The following is a 23872-nucleotide window of genomic DNA, read 5'->3' as shown; positions in this document are numbered from 1 at the left end:
CCCACTCCATGGGGATGACAGGGCTGTGTCCTCTGAAAGATCCTCCAGGAGTCCTACCCTCCCTGCTCCCGCTGGGGGTGCTTTTGTGGCATCTAACGCCTGGGGGGGTATATGTGGTGTTACCTTGTCCTGGGGGGTCCCCTTAGGTGGATTCCCGTGGTGGCCTCATTCCTGGGTTCCTGAAAGGCTTGGCACCGTTTTCGGCCGCCAATTTAGCTGTGGGTATCAGGCTGCATCAGTGTAAGGGCAGCAGCCATTTTCCCTGTCTTCCTAGTGTGTGGCGCCGTTTTCGGGTGCCATCTTGAGTGTGGGCATAGGCTGCACTGTATGGGCGGCAGCCATTTTCCCTGAGCTTCCTATTTCTTTCTATTTGGCACCAGTTGTAGCCAAAGGTGGGCTCGGCCTCTAGTAATTTTGGTAACTTCCTCTCAGAAGTTCACTAACACTGAAGACTGTCTGCAGAGTGGCTGCTTATCAGGGTTGCTGGCACAGTAAGGGGTTTTTAGTCATTGGGGCATTCCTAAGACACACTCAGCTCCTGTCAGGGCACTTATTAACCTTAAAGAGGGACTCCAACTGTAGCGCGGTATAGCTGTGCGGACCGCGATCGTTATTTAAAGGGCCAGTGTACTCCTTTTTTTCATTTACTGCAATATGGAGTCCCAAGGTGACAATTTCCCCTCTGACCTTATTTGTGCATCCTGACCTTCCGGATAACCTTCTCTGGTGTCTGTCTGCAGCCTTAGAAACCCTGGCATCCAAGGTGGATCTTGTGATGAAGCAAGTTACTACCCAAAAACGGCCGATGCCCTCATAGTCCTCTGATTAAGAGCCTGATGTGGTTGCTACGGACAACACCCTCCCTGAGGGGTCCCTGTCCTCAGTCAGGCGGTGAGGAGGATGAGTCCTCCTCAGCTGCAGTGCGGGAATGCACTCTGGTGGAAGCACTGATTTGTTCAGTAAGGAAAATATCGCAATTGGATGATGAGCCCTCACAATCAGGAAAGCGAGTTGCCTCCGGCTCCCACAAAGCCCAGAAGTCGGGTCAGGTTTTTCCCTGTCCTGAGGTTTTTCACAATATTGTGTATGAGCAATGGAGGCACATTAAGCACATGCTAGTGGTTCCCAAACGCTTTCAGCGCCGTTACCCCATTGCAGACTCAGTTTCCAATTGTTGGACAATGTCACCTAAGGTGGATCACACTGTTTTCCGGTTGAATAAAGCTACTGCGGTACCTGTAGAAGACTCCCCCGGTGTTTAAGGACCCGGTGGACAGGCGAATGGAATCCCTTTCCCGCCACCTGCACTTGTTGGCGGGTTCGATTCTTAAACCTACGTTCGCGTCCGTCCTGGTTTCTCAGACGGTGACGGAATGGGTCACGGTACTTAGGAGCAACTTGACCACTGAGTCGGTTCCTCCAACTCTAATTGAGCTCACAGATCAGATGGCCCAGGCCTTGGTGTACCTGTGTGATGCGGCCCTGGACTTGTCCCCTTTGGCTGCCAGAGTGTCTGCGGTGGGGATCGCAATACGCCGCATGGTGTGGCTGAAGAGCTGGTCGGTGGACCAGGCTTCTAAGAAGGCAGTGACTGATCTTCCCCTTTTTAGGTGAATGTCTGTTTGGTGACTCCTTGGATGAGTTAATCAAAGGTCTAAAGGGGGGTAAGAGTACTCTTCTCCCTCAATATGTAAAAGGTAAGGCAGCTCACGGCAAGCGGGGGCCTTCCTTCAAGGCTCGCAGGCCTTTTCGTGCCTCAGGGGCGCAGGAAACGGGCAAACCATTAAGAGCCTCCGGAGGGGACCAGGATGCTGGGTCGGATAAGCCCGGGACTAGTCAGTCCGGCTCATCAGATGCAACCTTCTCTGCATGAAGGGACACCCTCACCTGGTTTGGGGGTGGGGGGACGTTTGCGTTGCTTTTACAAATCCTGGGAGACTCTGGTTCAGGGCGATTGGGTTCACGAACTAATTCATTCAGGATACCAGGCTGAATTTTGGTCTCGCCCAGCAGACAGGTTCTTTCCACCGTAGTCTCTGTCTATCTCTGGATCGCTTGTAGGATCCCAGGGGGGCAGGGCAGGCTCACCTTGCTCAGGGAGTTATTGTGCCGGTTCTTCAACAGGAAAGGTTTCAAAGTTTTTTAGTCAAACCTTCACCGTGGTTTTGGCTTTGGGGTTAGTTTTGCTCCGCTAAAAGGGATTGTAATCCTCGGATATCTGGACGATCTCCTGTTGAGAGCCAGTTCTCACCCGACCCAGCTGGGTGGTCTGTTTATCGTGTTTCAGACCTTGCTGGGCCAGATCAGGTTTCTGATGGACACCGGTCTATCCTCCCTGCGGACTTGTGTGAGGTTTCTGGGGCTGATGGTGTAGAATTTCGGGGCGGTCCCGTTGGCTCGATTTCACTCAGGACCTCTACATGCTAGGGTTTCTTGTCCGGTGGACCAAGGATCCACAGTCTTTGGCCAGGATGATGTGTCACGGCCGTTTTCCAAGATCGTAACTCTCATGGTGGCTTCTGTCGTCTGCTCTGAGATAGGGCGGCCTTTTTTTCTACCGTTATTGTGAACAATGGTCCCCATGGCTGCCAGCCTGTCGGGCTCGGGTGGTGTGCTGGACATTCTCTGTGCCCAGGGACGCTGGTTGTCGGGGGAGTCCTCTTTACTGTCCGATACACTCCGACGGTGCCACGCCTGTGGCTTACGGCATTTCTCAAGGGGACACCAGGAGTGTTCAGGCGGCCAGGAAGGTGGCGGACATCCGGTTTGGGCCGAGGAACATGTTCCAGCTCTCCCCACAGTTCACATTCCTCCCCAAACTGGCCTCGCTGGTCTTGGTACACAGACCTGGTAGAGATGATAGTCAGGGCTTCCTGACGGCTGCCTCTGTGAGAGGATCTGCTGTCTCAAGGACCGATCTTCCCTCCTGCCATGCGGTCGCTGGCTTTGACGGCATGACTGTTGCAGGCCAGGTGTTCAGAGACAGGGGTTTCTCTGATTCTGTGATTCCTACCTTGTTGAGACATGGGAAGCCGTCTTCCGGGAAGATTTCTCATCGTTCTTGGAAGATGTATATTGCCTGGGGTGCATCGCTAGGGGTGCATCCTCGCTCCTTCTCGGTGGCGAGGGTCTTCGCCTTCTTGCAGAAGGGAGTGGAGCAACGTTTGGCTTTAGGCACGATTAAAGGTCAGGTGTCAGCCTTGACCATTTACTCCCAACGTCCCTTGGCGACTGATTGCTTGATTGCACCTTTATTCCAGAGGTACGTCACTTGGCTCCGTAGAGGGGATCCCCTTTACCTCCGTGGGATCTGCATTTGGTTCTGTCTGTTCTACTACGACCTCCCTTTTCACATTATCAGGGTAATTTCTCTGCCTTGTTGTCTCAGAAAGTTGCCTCTTGGTGGCTGTCGCCTCTGCTTGCAGAGTGTCTGACTGGCAGCTCTGTCCTGCCGTTCGCCTTATCTGGTCGTTCATGGCGATAAGGTTGTTCTGCATCCTAACCACTCTTTTCTCCCTAAGGTAGTGTCAGCTTTCCACCTCAATGAGGATATTATTTTGCCCTTGCCCTGTGCTAAGCCCAAGCATCCCAGGGAATTTGCCTTGCTTTCACTCGATGTGGTTCGGGGAGTCAGGGTCTACCTGTCGGCCATGGAGTCCTTTCGGACATCTGATTCTCTGTTTTTGCCCTTCCTGAGGGACCTCGGAAGGGTTCAGCTGCATCTGCCGCAACCATCTCAGTGTGAATCAGGCAGACTATTGTTCAGGCCTCTTTGTTACAGGGTAAGGTTCCTCCTTTCCCTGTGTGGGCATCTTTTTCGCCATCAGGCTTCTGTGGCTCAGGTATTTAAAGTGGTGACCTGGTCCCCTGTGCACACTTTTCAAATTTCTACTTGATTGATTTGCTGGCAACCTCGGATACTTCCTTTGGCCGCAAGGTTTTTTGCAGGCTGCTGTTTACAAAGACTTGTTTTTTCTCTTTAGGGGTGAATTTTTGCTTTGGAGTAAACTCCTTGTTTGAGTTGCGCTTTGTTGTCAACCTGTTTGCCTATGTTTAGCCTTGGATATACGTTAACGTTTGGTTGCGTTCTTCCCACTCCTCATGCCTACACTGCTTTGGGACGTCTCATTAGTGAAGAAGCATTTAGAGCTGCGTCTGTCAGAGGATGTGGAAGAAAATTGGATTTTTGTAAGAACTTACTGTAAAAACCTTTTTTCTGAGTCCTCTGATAGCCGCAGCTCCCGCCCCTCTATTTTGAGGTTGGTTGTGTCTTCTTTCACTGCTTGCTATGAAACTTATCTCAGAGCACAGTGTGTCTGGGGTAATGTTGTGAGGGACAGCCCCTATAGGTGTATCGAGTGAAAACTGTGAAGATTTTTCACTGCCTAGTCTACTCCGGTAGATGGCACATTACCCATTAGTGAAGAAGCATTGAGAGCTGCGTCTGTCAGAGTACGTAAGAGAAAAGGATTTTACGTTAAGTTCTTACAAAAATACAATTTTCTCATCTCACAGTGCTCGGCTACGCTGTGGGGGTTTATTCACTAGATGGTGATGTGGGGGTTTATTCGCTAAATAATGTTAGGTTGTATCTGGCTCTGATAGTAGCCAGTGCCTCACCAGCCATTGACCTTACTGCTTGTCCCATGTGTTTACTGGCCCTTACTTCACACATTATATATCTCCACATACATCAGAGTATTAATAATTTGGGGGCCACTTCACACCTTTCTGGTCTCTTGTAGTGCATTACTACACATGCAATAACGTGCAATTTCTCTATCGTTCATTGACGGACGCAGTCCTCTGATGTATATCAGTAGGGTAATACCGCCCCCTACAGGAGTAGGACACTAGGCAGAAAAAAATTTCTGGCTACGCCTATGGGCAGTCCCTGGGGCTATACCCTCTCTCTTCCTGCATAGGATGTCAGTTTTGATCTGCCTAGTCAGGAGTGAGGACCTAGTTCCTTGCTGGGATCTTTGGTCCTGCCAGGGGAGTACTTTTTTATGTAGATTTTTTTTAGCTACCCTTTCTCTCCGGAATTCTTCTCCTGTGAGATCTGCAAGCAATTATGCCAGGCTGGGCGACAGACTGAACCCCCATATACAGTGGTCACCCCAGTCTGGCCATCGAGCGCGTGCAGGCCTTAGCTCCGCGCTGGGTCGGCCACGACATAGTCCCACTGGACGGGGACTGGCCCCGTGAGTTAAACGTCTCGCCAGGATGCACACGACAGGGTCTGAGCTTATGTCGCAGCGTTCCTATTTGGCCTACAGCCCCCCTACTCCGGTGGCGTGGGGTCATGTCATGAAATGGCACCCGCCTGTGTTCCTGGTATGGTGAGTACATGTCCCCCCCCCTGCCCGTCCACCCCCTCCCCGGGCGGATTTTGGGGCAGACGCGGGCCCTCTCTCTGGGATGTTTGGACCCTCACACTCCTGGGTTTCCCTCTGTCCTTTGTAACCCCCCCTCCTTGCCCCCACGTGGGGGACAGTTCTGGGCCTACCTGAGGCTGGTGCCTGGTGTGCAGGCCGCATGGGGGGCCAGGGGGTGCACCGTTCGCGTTGCTCGATCGCTGGTGTGCGGGGAGCCTCGGTCAGGCCCTCCAGGGATGGATGACGTGGTAGGGCTGGCTGGGGGTCTCCGTGAGGGGGTCCGATTGCCGCACGGGGCCGCCATTTTGTTGTAGCCTTTTCTGCAGTTATGGAGGCGGCCATCTTGGGGGGGTGGTTTTCGGCCATTTTGCAGTGGATTTTTGCTGGGAAGGCCTGTGGGTGTGCCTGGAGGCGTTTTTTTGGGGAGGAGCCCCTCTTCAGCCCGGGAAGCTTCTGGCTCAGGTTTCCTTTTCTGAGCCACTGCTGACACATGCAGATCGCAACTGTCCACTGATGCGATTTCAGTGGTCCTGGAAGCTTTTGTGTCCCGGGTGGAGGTGGCCTTTAGAGGGCGGGGTGTGCAGAAACTGGCCCCCCTACCCCTGTCTCCTCTGATGTTTCGGACTCTGAGTCTGACCCAGCCACCGCAGACGCGGGTACCCCGACCGGGTCGGGTACCCCGCGAGGTGCCTCCTCTTATAGTGAGGATGAGCTTTCTGCCTCTTCTGCTGTGCAGGATAAGGCGCAGGTGGACGTACTGGTTGTTTCGGTGCGCGAAACCCTAAAGTTGGAGGATGCGGCTGTCATCACTCCTGGGACGCGGGTTGCCTTCGGCACCCATACAGTGGTGATCGAAAGTTTGGGCTCCCCAGGTAAAAAATTGTATTAATGTGCATAAAGAAGCCAAGGAAAGATGGAAAAATCTCCAAAAGGCATCAAATTACAGATTAGACATTCTTATATGTCAACAAAAGTTAGATTTTATTTCCATCATTTACACTTTCAAAATAACAGAAAACAAAAAAATGGTGTCTGCAAAAGTTTGGGCACCCTGCAGAGATAATATCTTGTACTGCCCCCTTTTGGCAAGTATCACAGCTTGTAAACACTTTTTGTAGCCAGCCAAGAGTCTTTCAATTCTTGTTTGAGGTATCTTTGCCCAATCTTCCTTACAAAAGTCTTCCAGTTCTTTGAGATTTCTGGGCTGTCTGTCACGCACTGCTCTTTTAAGGTCTATCCATAGATTTTCAATTATGTTGAGGTCAGGAGATTGTGAAGGCCATGGCAAAACCTTAAGTTTACGCCTCTTGATGTAATCCCCCGTGGATTTTGAGGTGTGTTTAGGATCATTATCCATTTGTAGAAGCCATCCTCTCTTTAACTTCAGCTTTTTCACAGATGGCATCAAGTTACCATCCAAAATTTGCTGGAATTTTATTGAATCAATTTTTCCTTCTACTCGTGAGATGTTCCCTGTGCCACTGCCTGCAATACAACCCCAAAGTATGATTGATCCACCCCTATGCTTAACAGTTGGACAGAGGTTCTTTTCATTAAATTCTGTACCCCTTCTTCTCCAAACGTACCTTTGCTCATTCCGGCCAAAAAGTTAAATTTTAACCTCATCGGTCCACAGAACTTGTTTCCAAAATGCATCAGGCTTGTCTATTGTAACGCTCCTGCGTTTTATGTATGGTGTGGATTTTCAGCTGCAGAAATATTCCACTTCAGTAGTCATGTAAGAGAAACGCTGAGACACCATTCCCAACTCTCAATGACTCATCATGTGTGGAGGATCTCAATTCAGCAAGTAAATACACACACTCAATAAGATGTTTCCTAGAGTGACTTATGTATATAGTATCACAGCGATGATAGGCTGAAGAGACAGGTTGGGTAGAGATGGTAGATGACAGACACTTGAAAGGAAATGTTCTTGAAAGTAAGATAGTAACAGATGGGATGCAGATAGGTTTAGCAATCATGTATGGTAGCAGATGACAGAGTAGCAGGTGGACATACAAGAGAGATCAACCCAGTGCAGGAACAGGTGATAGTAGGTTCAAGAGCTAGCAATCTTAGATAATGCAGATGTAGTAATAGTCCTTAGTATGCAGAGCTAGATAGTGTAAGCTTTAGTATAAAGGTTATAGAGGTTTCCCCTGTGGGGTACTTATCACTAATAGCAATGTAGCAGAGGAGAGGTTCAGCAAGAGCGGATGATCCAGTAGCGGGATACAGGGATCAGCGCAGCGTGGTTCCGACAGCGAGGTATGCTTGCAAGCATGAGAGCTTCAAGACAGGTTACCATCAAGGCACAAAGCAGTTTGAACAAACACATCTGAGTGAGAGCCGGCGATCTAAATAGCCATCCAGTCCGGCGCTCAGTGATGACAGCATCGGTCTTAAAGGTGTATGCGCACCTTACCAAAAGAGAATGGTGGGGCGCATACACTTATGAAAGAGTAATTAGGGTACCCAAAGGTACCAGAACATTACATCTATATATTTTCATTTGCAAAGTTCAAACGCTGATTTTTGTGGTGAGGACGTAGCAGAGGTTTTCTTCTGATGACTCTTCCATGAAGACCATATTTGTACAAGTATCTCTTTATAGTGGAATAGTGTACCAAATTCCAGTGTCTGCCAGATCTTTCTGGAGGGATCGTGCAGTCAAACGTGGGTTTTGAATTGTTTTTCTCACAATGTAGCGAGCTGTTCTGTCTGATATTTTTCTTGGTCTTCCAGATCTTGCTTTAACTTCCACTGTTCCTGATGACTGCCATTTCTTAATTACATTCCGAACAGAGGATATTGACATCTGAAAACGCTTTGCTATCTTCTTATAGCCTTCTCCAGCTTTGTGAGCGTCAACTATTTTCAGTTTCAGTTTTCTAGACAACTGCTTATCCCATGGTGCGGATTGTTGGGGCAAGGTCAGATGAGTCTGGGCATTTAAAACCTTTGAGATTGACATCACCTGGTCTTCCCAGACGATGATTGAGAACAATCCATGACACTGGCAGGTCTCAGCCTTGCAAAGGGGGCAGTGCATGCTATAAATTCTGCAAGGTCTGCTTTTGCTTTGGCCCTTGTCACCCAAACTGTGACTGAATGGGCGAAGCTGCTTTGCCGGGACGTGGAGGGCCAGCCTGTCCCTCCTAAATTTGAGGAACTGTTGGACCAGATGGTGCAGGCACTGCAGTATGCTTGCGGTGCTGCGCTGGATATTGCTTCCCTTTTGGGTCGTCTGTCGTTTCCAGCGGTGGTCATGAGGCGTATTACGGGGGGTAAGAGTACCTTTCTCCCGCAGGCTTCCAGGGGTAGGGACTCTCGCCGTCGGCGGGGTCCGTCCTTTTCGGCTCACAGGAAGTATTCTCGTCCTTCAGGGGCAGCCGATAAGTGTAATGTTCTGGTACCTTTGGGTACCCTAATTACTCTTTTTCCTAAGTGTATGCGCCCCACCATTCTCTTTTGGTAAGGTGCGCATACACCTTTAAGACTGATGCTGTCATCACTGAGCGCCAGACTGAACAGCTATTTAAATCACCAGCTTTCACTCACATGTGTTCGTTCAATGTGCTTTGTCCCTTGATGCTGACCTGTCTTGGAGCTCTCATGCTTGCAAGCATACCTTGCTGTCGGAACCACGCTGCGCTGATCCCTGTATCCCGCTACCGGATCATCCGCTCTTGCCGAACCTCTCCTCTGCTACATTGCTACTAGTGATAAGTACCCCACAGGGGAAACCTCTATACCCTTCATACTAAAAGCTTACACTATCTAGCGCTGCATACTAAAGACTATTACTGCATTTGCATTATCTAAGATTGCTAGCTCTTGAGCCTACTACCATCTGCTCTTGCACTGGGTTGATCTCTCCTGTATGTTCACCTGCTATTCTATCATCTGCTACCATACATGATTGCTAACCTATCTGCATCCCATCTGCTACTATCTTACTTTCAAGAACATTCCTTTCAAGTGTCTGTCATCTACCATCTCTACCCAACCTGTCTCTTCAGCCTATCATCACTGTGTTACTATATACATAAGTCACTCTAGGAACATCTTATTGAGTGTGTGTATTTACTTGCTGAATTGAGATCATCCACACATGATGAGTCTTGGGAGTTGGGATTGGTGTCTCAGCGTTTCTCTACATGACTACTGAAGTGGAATATTTCTGCAGCTGTAAATCCACATCATACATAAAACGCAGGAGCGTTACAGATTGAACGAACCTCAAATGGATTCAGCAGAAATAACCACTCAGGTGACACAATTAAAACAGCAAGTAACTGCGTTAATACACGCACTTGCTGAATTAAAAGAAGACAATCAGGCTCTGTCGCAGCAGGTAATTAGACTGACACAACTTACCACTGCTCAGTCCCCTGAACCCAAAATAAATCCTCCTTTGGTATTTACAGGCGATCGCAAAAAAATTCGCGAATTTAAAAACGCATGTGAGTTACTTTTCTTGCTAAAACCCCGTACCTACCTTACTGATCACATTAAGGTTTGTACTATTATTTCTTACCTAACAGGCGATCCTCGGGCCTGGGCAGACTCTCTTTTTGAGAAAAGCGATCAGCTTCTCAACTCCTATGCCTTGTTTCTAGCAGAACTTACTAGCCTATATGATGATCCCAATAGGCAGAGTACTGCCGATCTTCAATTAAGATCCTTGAAACAAGGTGGGAGACCTGTGGAAGACTTTGTCGCAGAATTCAAGAGATGGACCCTTGATTCAGAATGGAATGATGCATCTCTGAAATCCCAATTTAGGCTTGGCCTATCAGAGGCCGTTAAAGACGAGCTCGCCCGAGCGGATCTGCCAAAAACCCTGGATGCATTGATACAACTCAGTATCACCATAGATAGAAGACTACGAGAAAGAAAGGCTGAGAAAATGGGAATGCCATTATCCAGTTCTTCTCGGATTTCGGCCGTTGACCCCACTCCTATGGAGGTAGGAACCATACGCCCACCTCTATCAACTATGGAAAGAGCCAGAAGACGATCTGGTAATCTCTGCTTGTACTGTGCATCCCCGGATCACAAGATAAACGTCTGTCCCCTAGTCTACAAAAAGAAGGGTGAGTGTTCACATGTCCTCCTAGGGGGATTGGCAACTTCAATCACTAACCCTTACCTTTTTGTTTGCTTAACATTACAGTGGGACCAGAACAGGATTACTACTAAGGCCATGATTGACACAGGATCTTGTGGAAATTATATTGACATACGTTTTGCTGCTTTAAATAAAGTTCCTATTATTTCTAAACCTAAACCTGTCTCAGTGAGTCTTATTAACGGTGTTCCTTTATCCTCTGGTCCGATCACTGATCAGACACAGGCACTCCTAGTCACTACTAACGGATCTCATATGGAGACCACTACCTTCGATCTAATACCTTCACCCCACTTTCCCATTGTTTTGGGACTTCCCTGGTTACACACACATCAACCAACCATAGATTGGAAGGAACGGACCCTGGCCTTCCTCTCTTGCTATTGCGAGGGTACGTGTAAACTTCCCGTCTTTCGGGAAGATCCTGTCTGTGGTGACAGATGAGATTGCACCACTATGTTATCAGGATCTCTCTGAGGTTTTTCTTGAGAAAAATGCTCAAGCACTACCTCCCCATCGAGACTATGATTGTAGTATTGATCTACTCCCAAATAGCAAATTGCCGTTCGGTCATGTTTATCCTCTTTCGTAGGATGAACTTTCCCATCTCAAAGACTATTTGGATGAGAATTTGAAAAAAGGTTTTATTAGACCTTCCACTTCTTCCACAGCAGCAGGACTCTTTTTTTGTCCGCAATAAAGACTCAAGTCTCAGGCCTATCATCGACTATAGGCAATTAAATGCTATTACAATAAAAGATCGCTATCCTCTACCGCTTATCCCTGAGCTCATTGAGCAGGTGCGTGGAGCTACCTATTTTTCAAAATTGGACCTGAAAGGAGCATACAATCTCATTCGAATCCGTGATGGACACGAGTGGAAGACTGCATTCAGAACCAGATACGGATTGTTCGAATATCTTGTAATGCCATTCGGGCTATGCAACGCCCCTGCAGCCTTTCAACGATTTATAAACGATATTTTCAGAGACTTACTAGATGTCTGTGTTGTGGTATATCTGGACGATATACTTATATATTCACGATCCCTGTCTGAACACATAAGACATGTAAGACTAGTATTATCGAGATTGCTTGCACACAACCTTTATGTGAAATTGAAAAAATGCTTGTTTCATAAAGACGAAGTACTGTTTCTAGGCTACATCATATCCAAAACAGGAATCAAGATGGACATGAGTAAGATATCCTGCATTCAGGATTGGCCTACACCAACCACACGCAAGGCGCTACAGCGATTCCTTGGATTTTCGAATTTCTACAGGAAGTTCATCAGAAACTTCTCTGCCATTGTGAGACCCCTCACACAGCTCACTAGCATTAAAAGACCATTCAAATGGTCAGATGAAGCAAATAAAGCTTTTCACCTGTTAAAGACAAGGTTTACTTCTGCTCCCATACTACGCCATCCAGACCCATCCCTCCAATACATTCTGGAAGTAGATGCGTCAAACATGGCAGTAGGAGCAATACTTTCCCAACGACCAACTCACACTTCACCACTTCATCCAGTCGCCTTCTTTTCTAAATCCTTAAGCAGTCCAGAGGTAAATTACCCCGTGGGTGAAAAGGAACTGCTTGCTATAAAATTGGCTCTGGAGAATTGGCGACATCTACTCGAAGGCACCCGACTACCAATACTTATATACACGGACCATAAAAATCTTCAATATCTTCAGACTAACAAAACTCTCTCTCACCGACAGGTACGATGGTCACTATTCTTTCTAAGGTATAACTTCCTAGTGACCTACACACCTGCAGATAAGAACAAAAAGGCGGATGCACTATCACGACTAACTGAAGAAAACTACTTCAAAATCCCTTCTGTTCCTATAATACCTCACAAACGTATTATTGGAGTTGTCCGTTCTTTGAAGGAAGAGGTTTTGCATGGTATAAGTTTGGATTCACCCCCACCACAACTAAAAACTGATGCAGAAGGCTTCCTCTACTACAACGACAAACTTTACATACCACCTACCATGCGCACCAAGATCTTGGAATTATCGCATGATGAGCCTATGGCAGGACATATGGGTATGACAAAGACTCTCAATCTGATTACCAGGCAATTCTGGTGGCCTGACATGAAAACATCTATACAAAAGTTCGTCTCTTCATGCAATGTCTGTGCCAGGTCCAAAATTGACACTACGAGACCATCCGGTCTACTATGCAGTCTACCAATACCCCAAACTCCATGGGAAGTTGTGTCCTTGGACTTTGTAGTGGAACTACCCCCTTCCAAAGGATTTAATACCATCTTGGTGTCAGTGGACCATCTGACAAAAATGGCACATTTCATTGCTATTCGCAGACTACCTTCGTCCAAACAAACGGCAGAACTCCTGATGAAACATGTCTTTAAGTTACATGGTATCCCAAAAACTCTTCTGTCTGACCGTGGATCACAATTTATTTCCAAGTTCTGGCAAGAACTATGTCACATACTACAAATTGAGCGGAAGCTCACTTCTCCTTACCATCCGCAGACCAACAGACAGACTGAAAGAGTCAACCAATGCATCGAGCAATATTTACGTTGTTACACTTCTTACCAACAGGATGATTGGGTGGATCTTCTCCCTCTGGCAGAATTTGCCTACAACAACGCAACCTACAGTACGACCAAGCAGAGTCCGTTCTACTTGAACTATGGGTTTCATCCCTCTATTCTTCCACCACGCATCCTTCCTTCAAATAACCCAGTAGCCTCAGACTATCTTACCCAAATAAAGGACTCTCTGGGTTTGCTTAATACTACCATTGCACACGCTCATAGTCAACAAAAGAAGTACTATGATCTTCGCAGAAGACCTTCTCCTCAGTATGCTATCGGGGACCTCGTTTGGCTCTCAACAAAAAATTTAAGACTGAAAATCCCTAGCAAAAAGCTTGGACCTCTGTTCTTGGGACCTTTCCCAATCAAGAAACTTATTGGAAAAGCTGCAGTACAGCTTACATTGCCAATAGACCTCAAAATACATCCCATTTTCCATGTGTCACTACTGAAGCCCCATGTTCCTGACCAAGGAATAAGGCCTACTATCCCACCTCCTCCTCCTGTACAAGTTGAAGGTGGAGAAGAATATGAGATAAAAGAGATTCTGGATTCTCGTATCCACAGAAGAAGACTTCAATACTTAGTTCGATGGAAGAACTATGGGCCCCAAGACGACACCTGGCTAAACACCTCTAACATACATGCCCCTAGATTAATCCGCAATTTTCATGCGAAGTACCCAGACAAACCAGCTCCAGAGGCCTTCAGGAGCCGGCCTTAAGGGGGGGGTACTGTAATGTTCTGGTACCTTTGGGTACCCTAATTACTCTTTTTCCTAAGTGTATGCGCCCCACCATTCTCTTTTGGTAAGGTGCGCATACACCTTTAAGACTGATGCTGTCATCACTGAGCGCCGGACTGAACAGCTATTTAAATCACCAGCTTTCACTCACATGTGTTCGTTCAATGTGCTTTGTCCCTTGATGCTGACCTGTCTTGGAGCTCTCATGCTTGCAAGCATACCTTGCTGTCGGAACCACGCTGCGCTGATCCCTGTATCCCGCTACCGGATCATCCGCTCTTGCCGAACCTCTCCTCTGCTACATTGCTACTAGTGATAAGTACCCCACAGGGGAAACCTCTATACCCTTCATACTAAAAGCTTACACTATCTAGCGCTGCATACTAAAGACTATTACTGCATTTGCATTATCTAAGATTGCTAGCTCTTGAGCCTACTACCATCTGCTCTTGCACTGGGTTGATCTCTCCTGTATGTTCACCTGCTATTCTATCATCTGCTACCATACATGATTGCTAACCTATCTGCATCCCATCTGCTACTATCTTACTTTCAAGAACATTCCTTTCAAGTGTCTGTCATCTACCATCTCTACCCAACCTGTCTCTTCAGCCTATCGTCACTGTGTTACTATATACATAAGTCACTCTAGGAACATCTTATTGAGTGTGTGTATTTACTTGCTGAATTGAGATCATCCACACATGAGTCTTGGGAGTTGGGATTGGTGTCTCAGCGTTTCTCTACATGACTACTGAAGTGGAATATTTCTGCAGCTGTAAATCCACATCATACATAAAACGCAGGAGCATTACAATAAGTCGAAGCCCTTCTAGGCTCCCTCGGGTGCTCCAAAGCGTCCCTTGGCTGGGAAACAGAAGTCCGCTTCTGCCAGACCTGCGGACAAGGCCCCGTCGGCCTGATGGTGCGCCCTCACCCGTGTCTGGGGTGGGGGGACGCCTTTGCCGGTTCTTGGACGTGTGGCTGGTCCAGATCCGAGACAAATGGGTCCGGGAGGTTGTGTGGTCCAGATACAAGATCGAGTTTCAAACCATTCCTCCGGTCAGGTTTTTCCTTTCCAATGTCCGCCTCTCCCTGAATCGCTTGTGAGCGCACTATGGGGCGGAGCAGGACTTGCTACAGCAAGGAGTGATAGTGTCTGTTCCACACGTGGAACACTTTCGCGGGTTTTATTCCAACCTGTTCACGGTTCCCAAGAAGGGGGGCAATGTGCAGCCTAAAGGCACTGAATGTGTTTGTGCGTGCTCCAAAGTTCAAGATGGAAACCATTCGCACGGTGGTGGCTTTCCTACATCAGGGGGACCTCCTGGCCTCGATAGACATCAAGGATGCCTACCTTCACATTCCGATCTGTGCTGCTCACCAACGGTTTCTCAGTTTTTGCCGTGGGAGAAGATCACTATCAATTTATGGTGTTACCCTTTGATCTCGCGTCTGCTCCTTGGGTCTTCACAAAGGTGTTGGCCCCGGTCCTGGCACTGTTGCGACAGCGAGGGATATCGGTCCTGGGCTACCTGGAGGATCTGATTCTCCGTGCGGAGTCCCCCGCGTTGCTGTTGGAAAACTTGGGGGTCACCATGCGTACTCTGGAGGAGTTCGGTTGGATCGTGAACCTTCAAAAGTCGTCTCTGACCCCTTCCATGGAACAGGTCTATCTGGGTCTGACCTTGGACTCATCCTCTGCCAGGGTGTTTCTTCCTCCAGAAAAACTCCAGAAGATCTAGTCAGCGGTTAGTTTGTTGATGTCCAAGGACCTGTATGAGAGTCCTGGGTATGATGGTGTCCTCCTTCGAGGCGGTCCCCTTTGCTCAGTTCTAGATGAGGGTTCTTCAAAGGGAGATTCTTCTCAAGTGGAACAAACACCCGAATTCTCTGAATTCTCGTGTTCGGTTAAGCCACAGGACCAGAGAGTCCCTGGTCTGGTGGCTTCGGTCCCCGATGCTTCAGTCTGGAAAATCCTTTCTCCCTATGTACTGGACAGTTGTCACCACGGATGCGAGTCTGTCTGGGTGGGGGGGGGGGAGTTCTCAATCAGGACTCGGCTCAGGGAGTCTGGTCCCTGGAGGAATCTCATTTGCTGATCAATATCCTGGAGCTGAGAGCGATCCGGCTTTGCCCGATTCACTGGACCGACCGTCTGAAGGGTTGTCCTGTGTGCATTCAATCAGACAAGCCACGGTCGTGGCTTACATCAATCACCAAGGGGCACCAAGAGTGTCCTTGCGGCCCTGGAAGTGGCGGACATTCTACAATGGGTGGAGTGCCATGTCCCGGATCTCTCAGCGGTCCACATTCTGGGGGTGGAAAATTTGGCAGGCGGATTACCTCAGCCGCCAGGCCTTGGATGCCGGAGAGTGATCCCTGCATCTGAAGGTGTTTCAGCAGTTGTGCCTTCGCTGGGGCTCTCTGGACGTGGATCTGTTGGCATCTCGAATCAACAGGAAGGTACAGAGGTTTGTGGCCCGCTCTCTGGACCCTCTGGCAGATGCCGCAGATGGGCTGGTGGCCCCCTGGGGCCAGTACCAGCTGATATATGCCTTTCCTCCTCTCAAGTTGCTGCCGAGACTTCTTCGCAGGATAGAGGCGGAAGGGATTCTGGTCATTCTTGTGGCTCCGGACTGGCCTCGTCGCGCCTGGTACGCCGACCTGGTCAGGCTTGTCGCAGACGCCCCGTGGAGACTTCCTCTCAGGGTGGATCTGCTCTCTCAAGGACAGGGGTTTATTTGCCTCAGTGATTCCCACTTTGCTGAAAGAGAGGAAGGCGACTTCCAGGAAGATTTATCATCGTACGTGGAAGTCGTATATTGCATTGTGAGAGTCCCTTGGGATCCAACCTCGCTCCTATTCGGTGGCTTGGATCTTGGCCTTCCTTCAACGGGGAGTTAATCAAAAGTTGGCCTTGAGTACTATCAATGGTCAGGTCTCGGCCTTGGCTATTTTCTTCCAGAGGCCAGTGGCCGCCCATTCGCTGGTGCGTAGTTTCACCCAGGGGGTGCGACACTTGGTGCCTCCGGTGCGATCTCTGCTATCGCCATGGGATCTTAATTTGGTGCTGTCGGTTCCTCAGAGGCCTCCCTCTGGTGTCTGTGCGAATCCGAATGCGTATTCATTCCTTAAGTTAATAAGTTGAATTCAATTCCCTATACCCAACTGACTTTGTTGGGCCATGCACATACAAATTAAACAAATGGTCTCTCAAGTTCAACCCAAAAACAAAATGAATATTCATGCTCTCTAGAATAAAAACGAATGGATCCAAATAAATTCAGATGATTCGTTATGTTACTTTACTTCGGATGCTTCAAACATTAGCAAAAGGCCCAAACTATGGCATTATGTCATCCGACTGAAACAAATGAATACAAATGAATTTGTTGTTTTTCGTTATATTTGTTTCAGGTTAGTTGATGTTCATTACTGTCATGATTCGGAAATTCGGATACTTCCGATTCTCCAAATCACGAAAATTTCTTCCGAATTTGTATTTGTAACAAAACCAATTGCACATGTCTACCAGGCAGTAGTAAAACTTAATCTTTGTAACATCAGGCAAAGCACATACCAAATCCACTGTGGGATCACAGAAGTCACATCCTGTACAATTCACATGTGCCACTGAAAACTTAGCTCGCATGTGTCCCATTCATGGTGTAGAGTTATTCACTTTCAGGTCATTACAGAGGCCAAGGGGACATGGTTTTCTATTTCTGATGGAAAAGCAATTTAGCCTTCACCTACTGAAAGGCTTCTTCACAGTAAGAGGTGTGAAGATGTGCAATAGACTCCCTGAAGTAGTTCTAGCCAGCTCAGGAGATAATTTTTAAAAAAGAGCTGGACACATTCCTATATACAAAAAATGTAATTGAATAATGACATTTATAGGTAATAACATACGGATAATTGATCACAGGACTATCTGACTGCCTCCTGGGTGATGCCTCCAGAGATTATCTGACTGTCTCCTGGGGGGAGGAAGGAATTTTTTGGATTATGCTTCATTTGGGTTTTTTGCCTTCCTCTGGATTAACTGTAGTTATAGGATTGTGTATAGTGCCTTGAAAAAGTATTCAAACCCCTTGAAATTTTCCACATTTTGTCAAGTTACAACCAAAAATGTAAAAATATTTTATTAGGATTTTATGTGATAGACCAACACAAAGTTGCACATAATTGTGAAGTGGAAGGAAAATAAAAAAAAAGGTTTTCAAAATGTTTTACAAATATCTGAAAAATGTCTGATATGCCCAGTCTCATTCCAGATCATTGCAACTCAGTTTGTACTTCTGAACAGCAGGGTCAGGTCTATCCTGACCAGGTTGATCTCCTAACTGGTGTTGGAGATCATGACTGATGCCAGCCTTTCAGGTATGGGAGGAGTCCTGGGTACCCTCTCAATGCAGAGGGCTTGGCTGCTGGAGGAAGTTTAAATCTGTATCAATATTCTGCATCTGAGGACAATTTAGTTGTCATTTTAAAGCTCGAACTCTCTGTTGCAAAGTCACCTGACCAGGTTTCAGTTGGACAATGCCACAGAGTGGCTTACATAAACCATTAAGGAGGCACCAGAAGTTGCGTTGTTTAAAGAGAAGTGGACCTTATTCTGACTTGCCCCAAACTCTTTAGCCCTGACCACTGCGCATATCCCAGTTGTGAAATATTGGTAGGTGGACCTTCTCTGTTCTCAACAGCTGGACCATGGGGAATGGTTTCTCTTCACCCATAGGTGCTTTTGATTTTTTTTTTTTTTTTTTTTAGCAGATGGGGAACACTGGATATGGACCTTCTGGCTTCCAGGTTTAACAACAAACTGAACAGATTTGTCTTCACAATCGGGGATTCTCTACTCTTTGCATTGGATGGTCTGGTGACTGATAATGTCAACCTGATCTATGGTTTTCCCTCTAAATTACTTTTCTCTCCCACTCCATAAAATTGAATATAGGGTATTCTGGTGATCCTCAGCAAACTGGCTCAGAATGGACATGGTATTCAAATCCAACAAAAATCTTAGTAGGCCCTCTCAGATTATCTGGATCTTCTGTCCATGGGTCGGTCTAACATTTTTCTTGTCGTTGGCTTTAATGTATGGCTATTAAAGCCCAAGTACTGATGGACAGGGCCTCTCAGATTAGTCATCCCTTTTCTCTTGAGTTCTAGGAAATTGGCTTCCTACAAAGTCTTCCCTCGCACTTGGAAAGCATACTTTGCTTTACAATCCCTTTAAATATGTTATAAGAAGTACACATACCAGAAGGTACATTACTGGCTACTTTTGATGTAGGGGCTCTGTACTCCGGTATCCCCCACAAGAAAAGGCTGGAAATAATTTGCCAGTTTTTTTAGAAAGATGGTTGAACTCAAAGGTGTCATTTATATTTTTTTAAATGTTAAATTACAATTTTGCCAAATTGTGTGTTCACAAACCCATGTGTACCCCCCCCCCCCCCAGCCTCTGCAGCTAAAGGGATCGCAGCATTTGAGGGCAGTAGAACCACAGTTTAACCTCACGTGTGCTTGAGCCCCAATAGTGCAGCCAGTCAGTGTCTCCAATTACCACCACCACCACATCAGCCACAGACTGCGTAATTTATGCCCCTATAAAGCCTGAATGCTGTTTGCATTTTGGGCCCATCTATGGGTCTAGGCTGTGAAAATATTTCACTTGTGGTAATGCTATACTCAGGAGGAGTAGTAGAATAAAAATAAAATAAAAAATATGTATTTTTTCCCTGCGTTTTTCCAAAGCATTGTAGCAAAAAAATATTTTTTTTTAAAAGATTCACCATGTCTGTTAGAAGATACCTTAAGGTGTTTGCTTTCAAAAATGTGGTCATTTTGTAGATGCTTCCTCTGTCCTGGCGCTTGGTTCTCAAACATGTGAGTTTTTTTTTTTTTACTTTATATAGTAAAAAAGTAAACAACTCAGTGGTTTTTAAATACCACAAAAAAGAAAGCTCTATCTGTATAAAAAGATTAAGTTGGGTACAGGTTTGTATACCTAATTGTCATTCAAAGTGTGACAGTACTGAAAATGGAAAAATGGTCCAGATTGAAAAGTGGTTGAAATAGCCCAGTCTTCAATTGCTTAGTTTTTAATTTTTTTCTGCCCCATATTACCTGGCAAGTTATATGCTTGGAACTGATCCCTAGTCATAGCCAACAGCTCTACTGCTCCCTGTCTTTAGGTCTATAGCTACACCTTTGGTTATGATACAAGTTTGCTGTATCTGGTACCACAAAAGTTCCATCAACAAAGAAAGTTATAGCCAAATTAAAGGGATATAGGCACTATAAATAAATGGGTAGGACAGATATATTTCTGTTTTTTTATGATTTATTGCAAAAAAACTTAACATTACATATTTAATAGAGATTTTCAGAGAAAATCAGAAATCCAGTATTTTAGTGACCACTCATTGTTTTTACTCCCAGTGTCCTTCTTTTTAACTTGTCATATGAATACCACTGAATTTTTGGAAGGTTGCACCCTGATTCCCAATTGCGCAGAACACTTCAATCTTGTTGTCAATTCTGTGACTGCAATCCTTAGTAAATCTTTTGGCAGAACTTATATTGTATAACTTCATCTACTGTATTACTTTTATTTTTGAGTGGAATGGGGAATAATAGATCCTCTATCATGTTTTATTGCGCCATTTGGCTCAGTTGGGTAGGGATTCTTCCAACAGTGGATCTAAACCTTGCCTACTCCATCCAAAAAGGTTTTGGCTGGAATTTTATTTGAATGTATAACTTTTGTTTTGAGCTGTTTTACTGATTCATCAGGTACAACATCTTTTTTTTTTAATTAACCAAAGATTGTATTTTGCTTTTTTACAGCTGTTGAATGTGCAAGTCCAGATGTGGCCAATGCAAATAAATTATCTGGGTTTTCTGGTCGATACTATCACAATTTTGCAGTCACATTTGAGTGTTTTCTGGGCTTTACAATGAATGGCAATAACACTGTGAAGTGCAATGCCAGCAGCCAGTGGGATCCTCCGTTACCTACATGTAATGGTAAGTTGCACTATAATTTCCCGTTATTGTGTGAAGACGACGGTCACCAAAACATCTAAAAAGTTTGATAAATAAAGATGTTAAACTCCAAGTTAAATTGGTATAAAACTCATAGACAAAAATGTAATGCTCTGAGTGGAGGAGCAGCAGAGACAACTTTTACACTTGCAGCGTTGTCAACCTGGGGAGAGGGTAGTTTTAAGTTGGCCAAGCACTAGCAGATTTTTGAATGGATGTTCATTTGAGCATTCATACAAAAATGTCAGTGCATTCATTGACTTGACGATTGTCATTTGAAGGTACTTCAAAATTTTGTTTGCTGTTAATATTCAATTTTGGAATGAATAAGCTTTCGTGAATGGAAACCTCATTATTTGCTAGAAATTCATCCATTCATTCAATAAAAAGTTCCATCCTATTCCTTTGAATTTTCTTGTCACTGTGGTCGAAAGCAAATGTCGATATGACCCCACTAACATTTATATAATCAGATGAATGTTCTTAAACCAAAGATTTTTTTTTTTAACAAAATCATACTATGGGATGGTAGGAAGGAGTAATGCTTACCTTTTTTTTTTTTTTTTTTTAAAACAACCAAACTTAGCAAGTATATCTAAACCATATACCTTTTTTTTTTTTTTTTTTTATAATAATAATAATAAGGCACTCAGACACCAATTTGGATAAAAGGCCGCGGCTTACTTTATTAACTGGTATCAAATATAAACATAGACCATTTTTTTAAAATATATATAAAATACAGACCAACCCAGTCATAAACAACTCGGGTTGTCATTTACAGCAGATCAAATTGATCAACATCCAACCATATACCATATCAATAATAAACACAAAATAATAAATATAAATAAAATTACACGTCCCCCTCTGAAACAGAGGTGACCCAAACCAGTTAATTTATGTGAAGCCGCGACAAAACCAGGGGAGGGGGGGAGGGGAAAACAGGTAAAAGATTCCTGAAGATTGAGCCCCCTGAGACGGGCAGCAGCTTAAATAAGCCTTCTTGTGAGGTAACCTCCACCTCATAGGCTGAGGCGAGCGGGCGGGGAGAAGGGGCTCATTCGCTGAGAGCCCTCTGCAATATGCTAAACTGCCTAACAACCACCTAAGTCACCTAGAGACCCCACTAACCTGCCTAGTAACCCCTCCTGGCGGGAAAACTAGCCTGAGGAAATATATGGGCCTTATTACCTAAGCCTTACTTTAACCCTATACTCCCAGCTATCCCTTCCACCATCCCATAAGAAAGAGGGGCTAATTTAGCCCCCTTTCTAATATTGCATAGCCAGCTTAGGATACAGTAGCACATTTACAAGGACTTCACTAATAAATTTAAGGTGAACTCCAGCTACTTGAAATACCTCCAGCAACAACTGCCAAGGGAAAATATAGGTAAAAAAAAAACCCAAAGGAGAAAACTAGTGCAGCCACCACATTTAATGATTGTAAGCTGCAATATACTGTATATTAAATGTTTGTTTTCAGGTTTAATAGAGCTTTAGGTTACAAATAATGTTTAATACTTGTTTTGTCAAGGGGGAATGGAAATGCAGCTCTACCTACCCTATTTCCTTGTTTCCTCAAAATCCAGGGCTATTCTCCCCTCTCTGACTCTCTCCCATTCCCCTAGAGCTGTGGTCCTCATCCCTGGCCTACAGGGCCCACTAACAGGCCAGGTTTGCAAGATAACTGAAATACATCCCAGGTGATATCATTTGCTGCTCAGTGATTGCAGTACTCTAGTCTGCATCTCCCCAAGGTAATACTTAAAATCTGGACTGTTAGTGGGCCCTGAGGACCGGAGTTGAGGACCACTGCCCTAGAGGACCTAGACAAAACAAGCATTTAACCATTAGGCTAGGTTCACACTGTTGTGCTGCAGTAAGGTGTTAGTGCAATGTCAGTTTACTGTCGCTTGAGGTACACTGGGATGTACAAATTCTTAGATACAGTGCTCAGTTTATATACTGGTTTCTAGAGGAGGTTTGGACACTGACAAAAATAAAAAAATGTTGAAGGCCAGCCCCCATAAAACACCGACCCTAATCATCATGCTTCAGATTTTAGCTAGTGTCCTAGGAAGTTAAATGCCTTTTCCTCAGTTCTGCAGAGAAAATGCCTAACTTTATTTTTACTAGATTTATTTGTTTCTTGAGTAAAGATACTTGGTACACTGAACATATTTTTCCTTGGGTCTATACTCAAGACTTTAGATCAATGTTTGACTTAGGGCCTGTACACATAATGAGAATATTAGACAAAAAAACTGCATTCGGAGCGGTCGTCCGATAATCTATTCGTTAGTACACAGCTTTCAAGAACCAATCATGACATTTCATGTGAAAATATCCTTCGGGACAAGCACACAAATGTAGTGAGTGTACAGCTTGTAGAACAGTGTTCACTTAGGGGTGTACTCACTTTGGTTGCCAGCGGTTTAGACATTAATGGCTGTGTGTTGAGTAATATGCAAACTGTACACTACTTTACATTGTAGGAAAGTTTAATTTCTTCAGTGTTGTCACATGAAAAGATATATTAAAATATTTACAAAAATGTGAGGGGTGTACTCACTTTTGTGAGATACTGTGTGTGTATGTATGTATGTATGTATGTATATATATATATATATACAGGGCTCAAAATTTCAAGTCTTGAGGTACTAGCCAGGCCTTAAGGGTTACTTGTCACTTGTTGTCCCACCCAAACCCTACCCTGCTCCGCCCCTAAACACGCCCTTGTAAAATATCTCATAAAGTTACACTGTTAAATGTTTTATTCAGAATTAAGTTACAAAAATAAATATTAACAACAACAACCGAGAGAGAGAGGGTTCAACAGAGAGGGGGTTTGACAGAGAAAGACAAGGGGGGGTTGCCAGAGAGAGGGGGTGACGGGGAGAGAGAGGGGGCTGACACGGAGAGAGGCAAAGGGGTGACAGGGAGAGAGGCAAAGGGGCTGACACA

The 23872-nt window shown here is 45.6% G+C and overlaps 1 protein-coding gene across 3 annotated transcripts in view; it reads left to right on the top strand.

Moving 5' to 3' along the window:
- Positions 1-23872, top strand: part of LOC309548571 (complement component receptor 1-like protein) — a 588839-nt gene that overhangs the window by 527094 nt on the left and 37873 nt on the right. For all 3 annotated transcript variants that reach the window (XM_082248544.1, XM_082248545.1, XM_082248543.1), the window contains one exon: positions 20706-20885. In XM_082248544.1, the coding sequence (XP_082104670.1) occupies positions 20706-20885 (180 nt within the window). The remainder of the gene's footprint in view (positions 1-20705; positions 20886-23872) is intronic.

This window comes from Pelophylax lessonae, assembly GCF_965119305.1.
Source record: "Pelophylax lessonae genome assembly, chromosome: 2".
Classification (NCBI taxonomy): Eukaryota; Metazoa; Chordata; class Amphibia; order Anura; family Ranidae; genus Pelophylax; species Pelophylax lessonae.
This window is presented reverse-complemented; position numbering and strand designations above follow the sequence as displayed.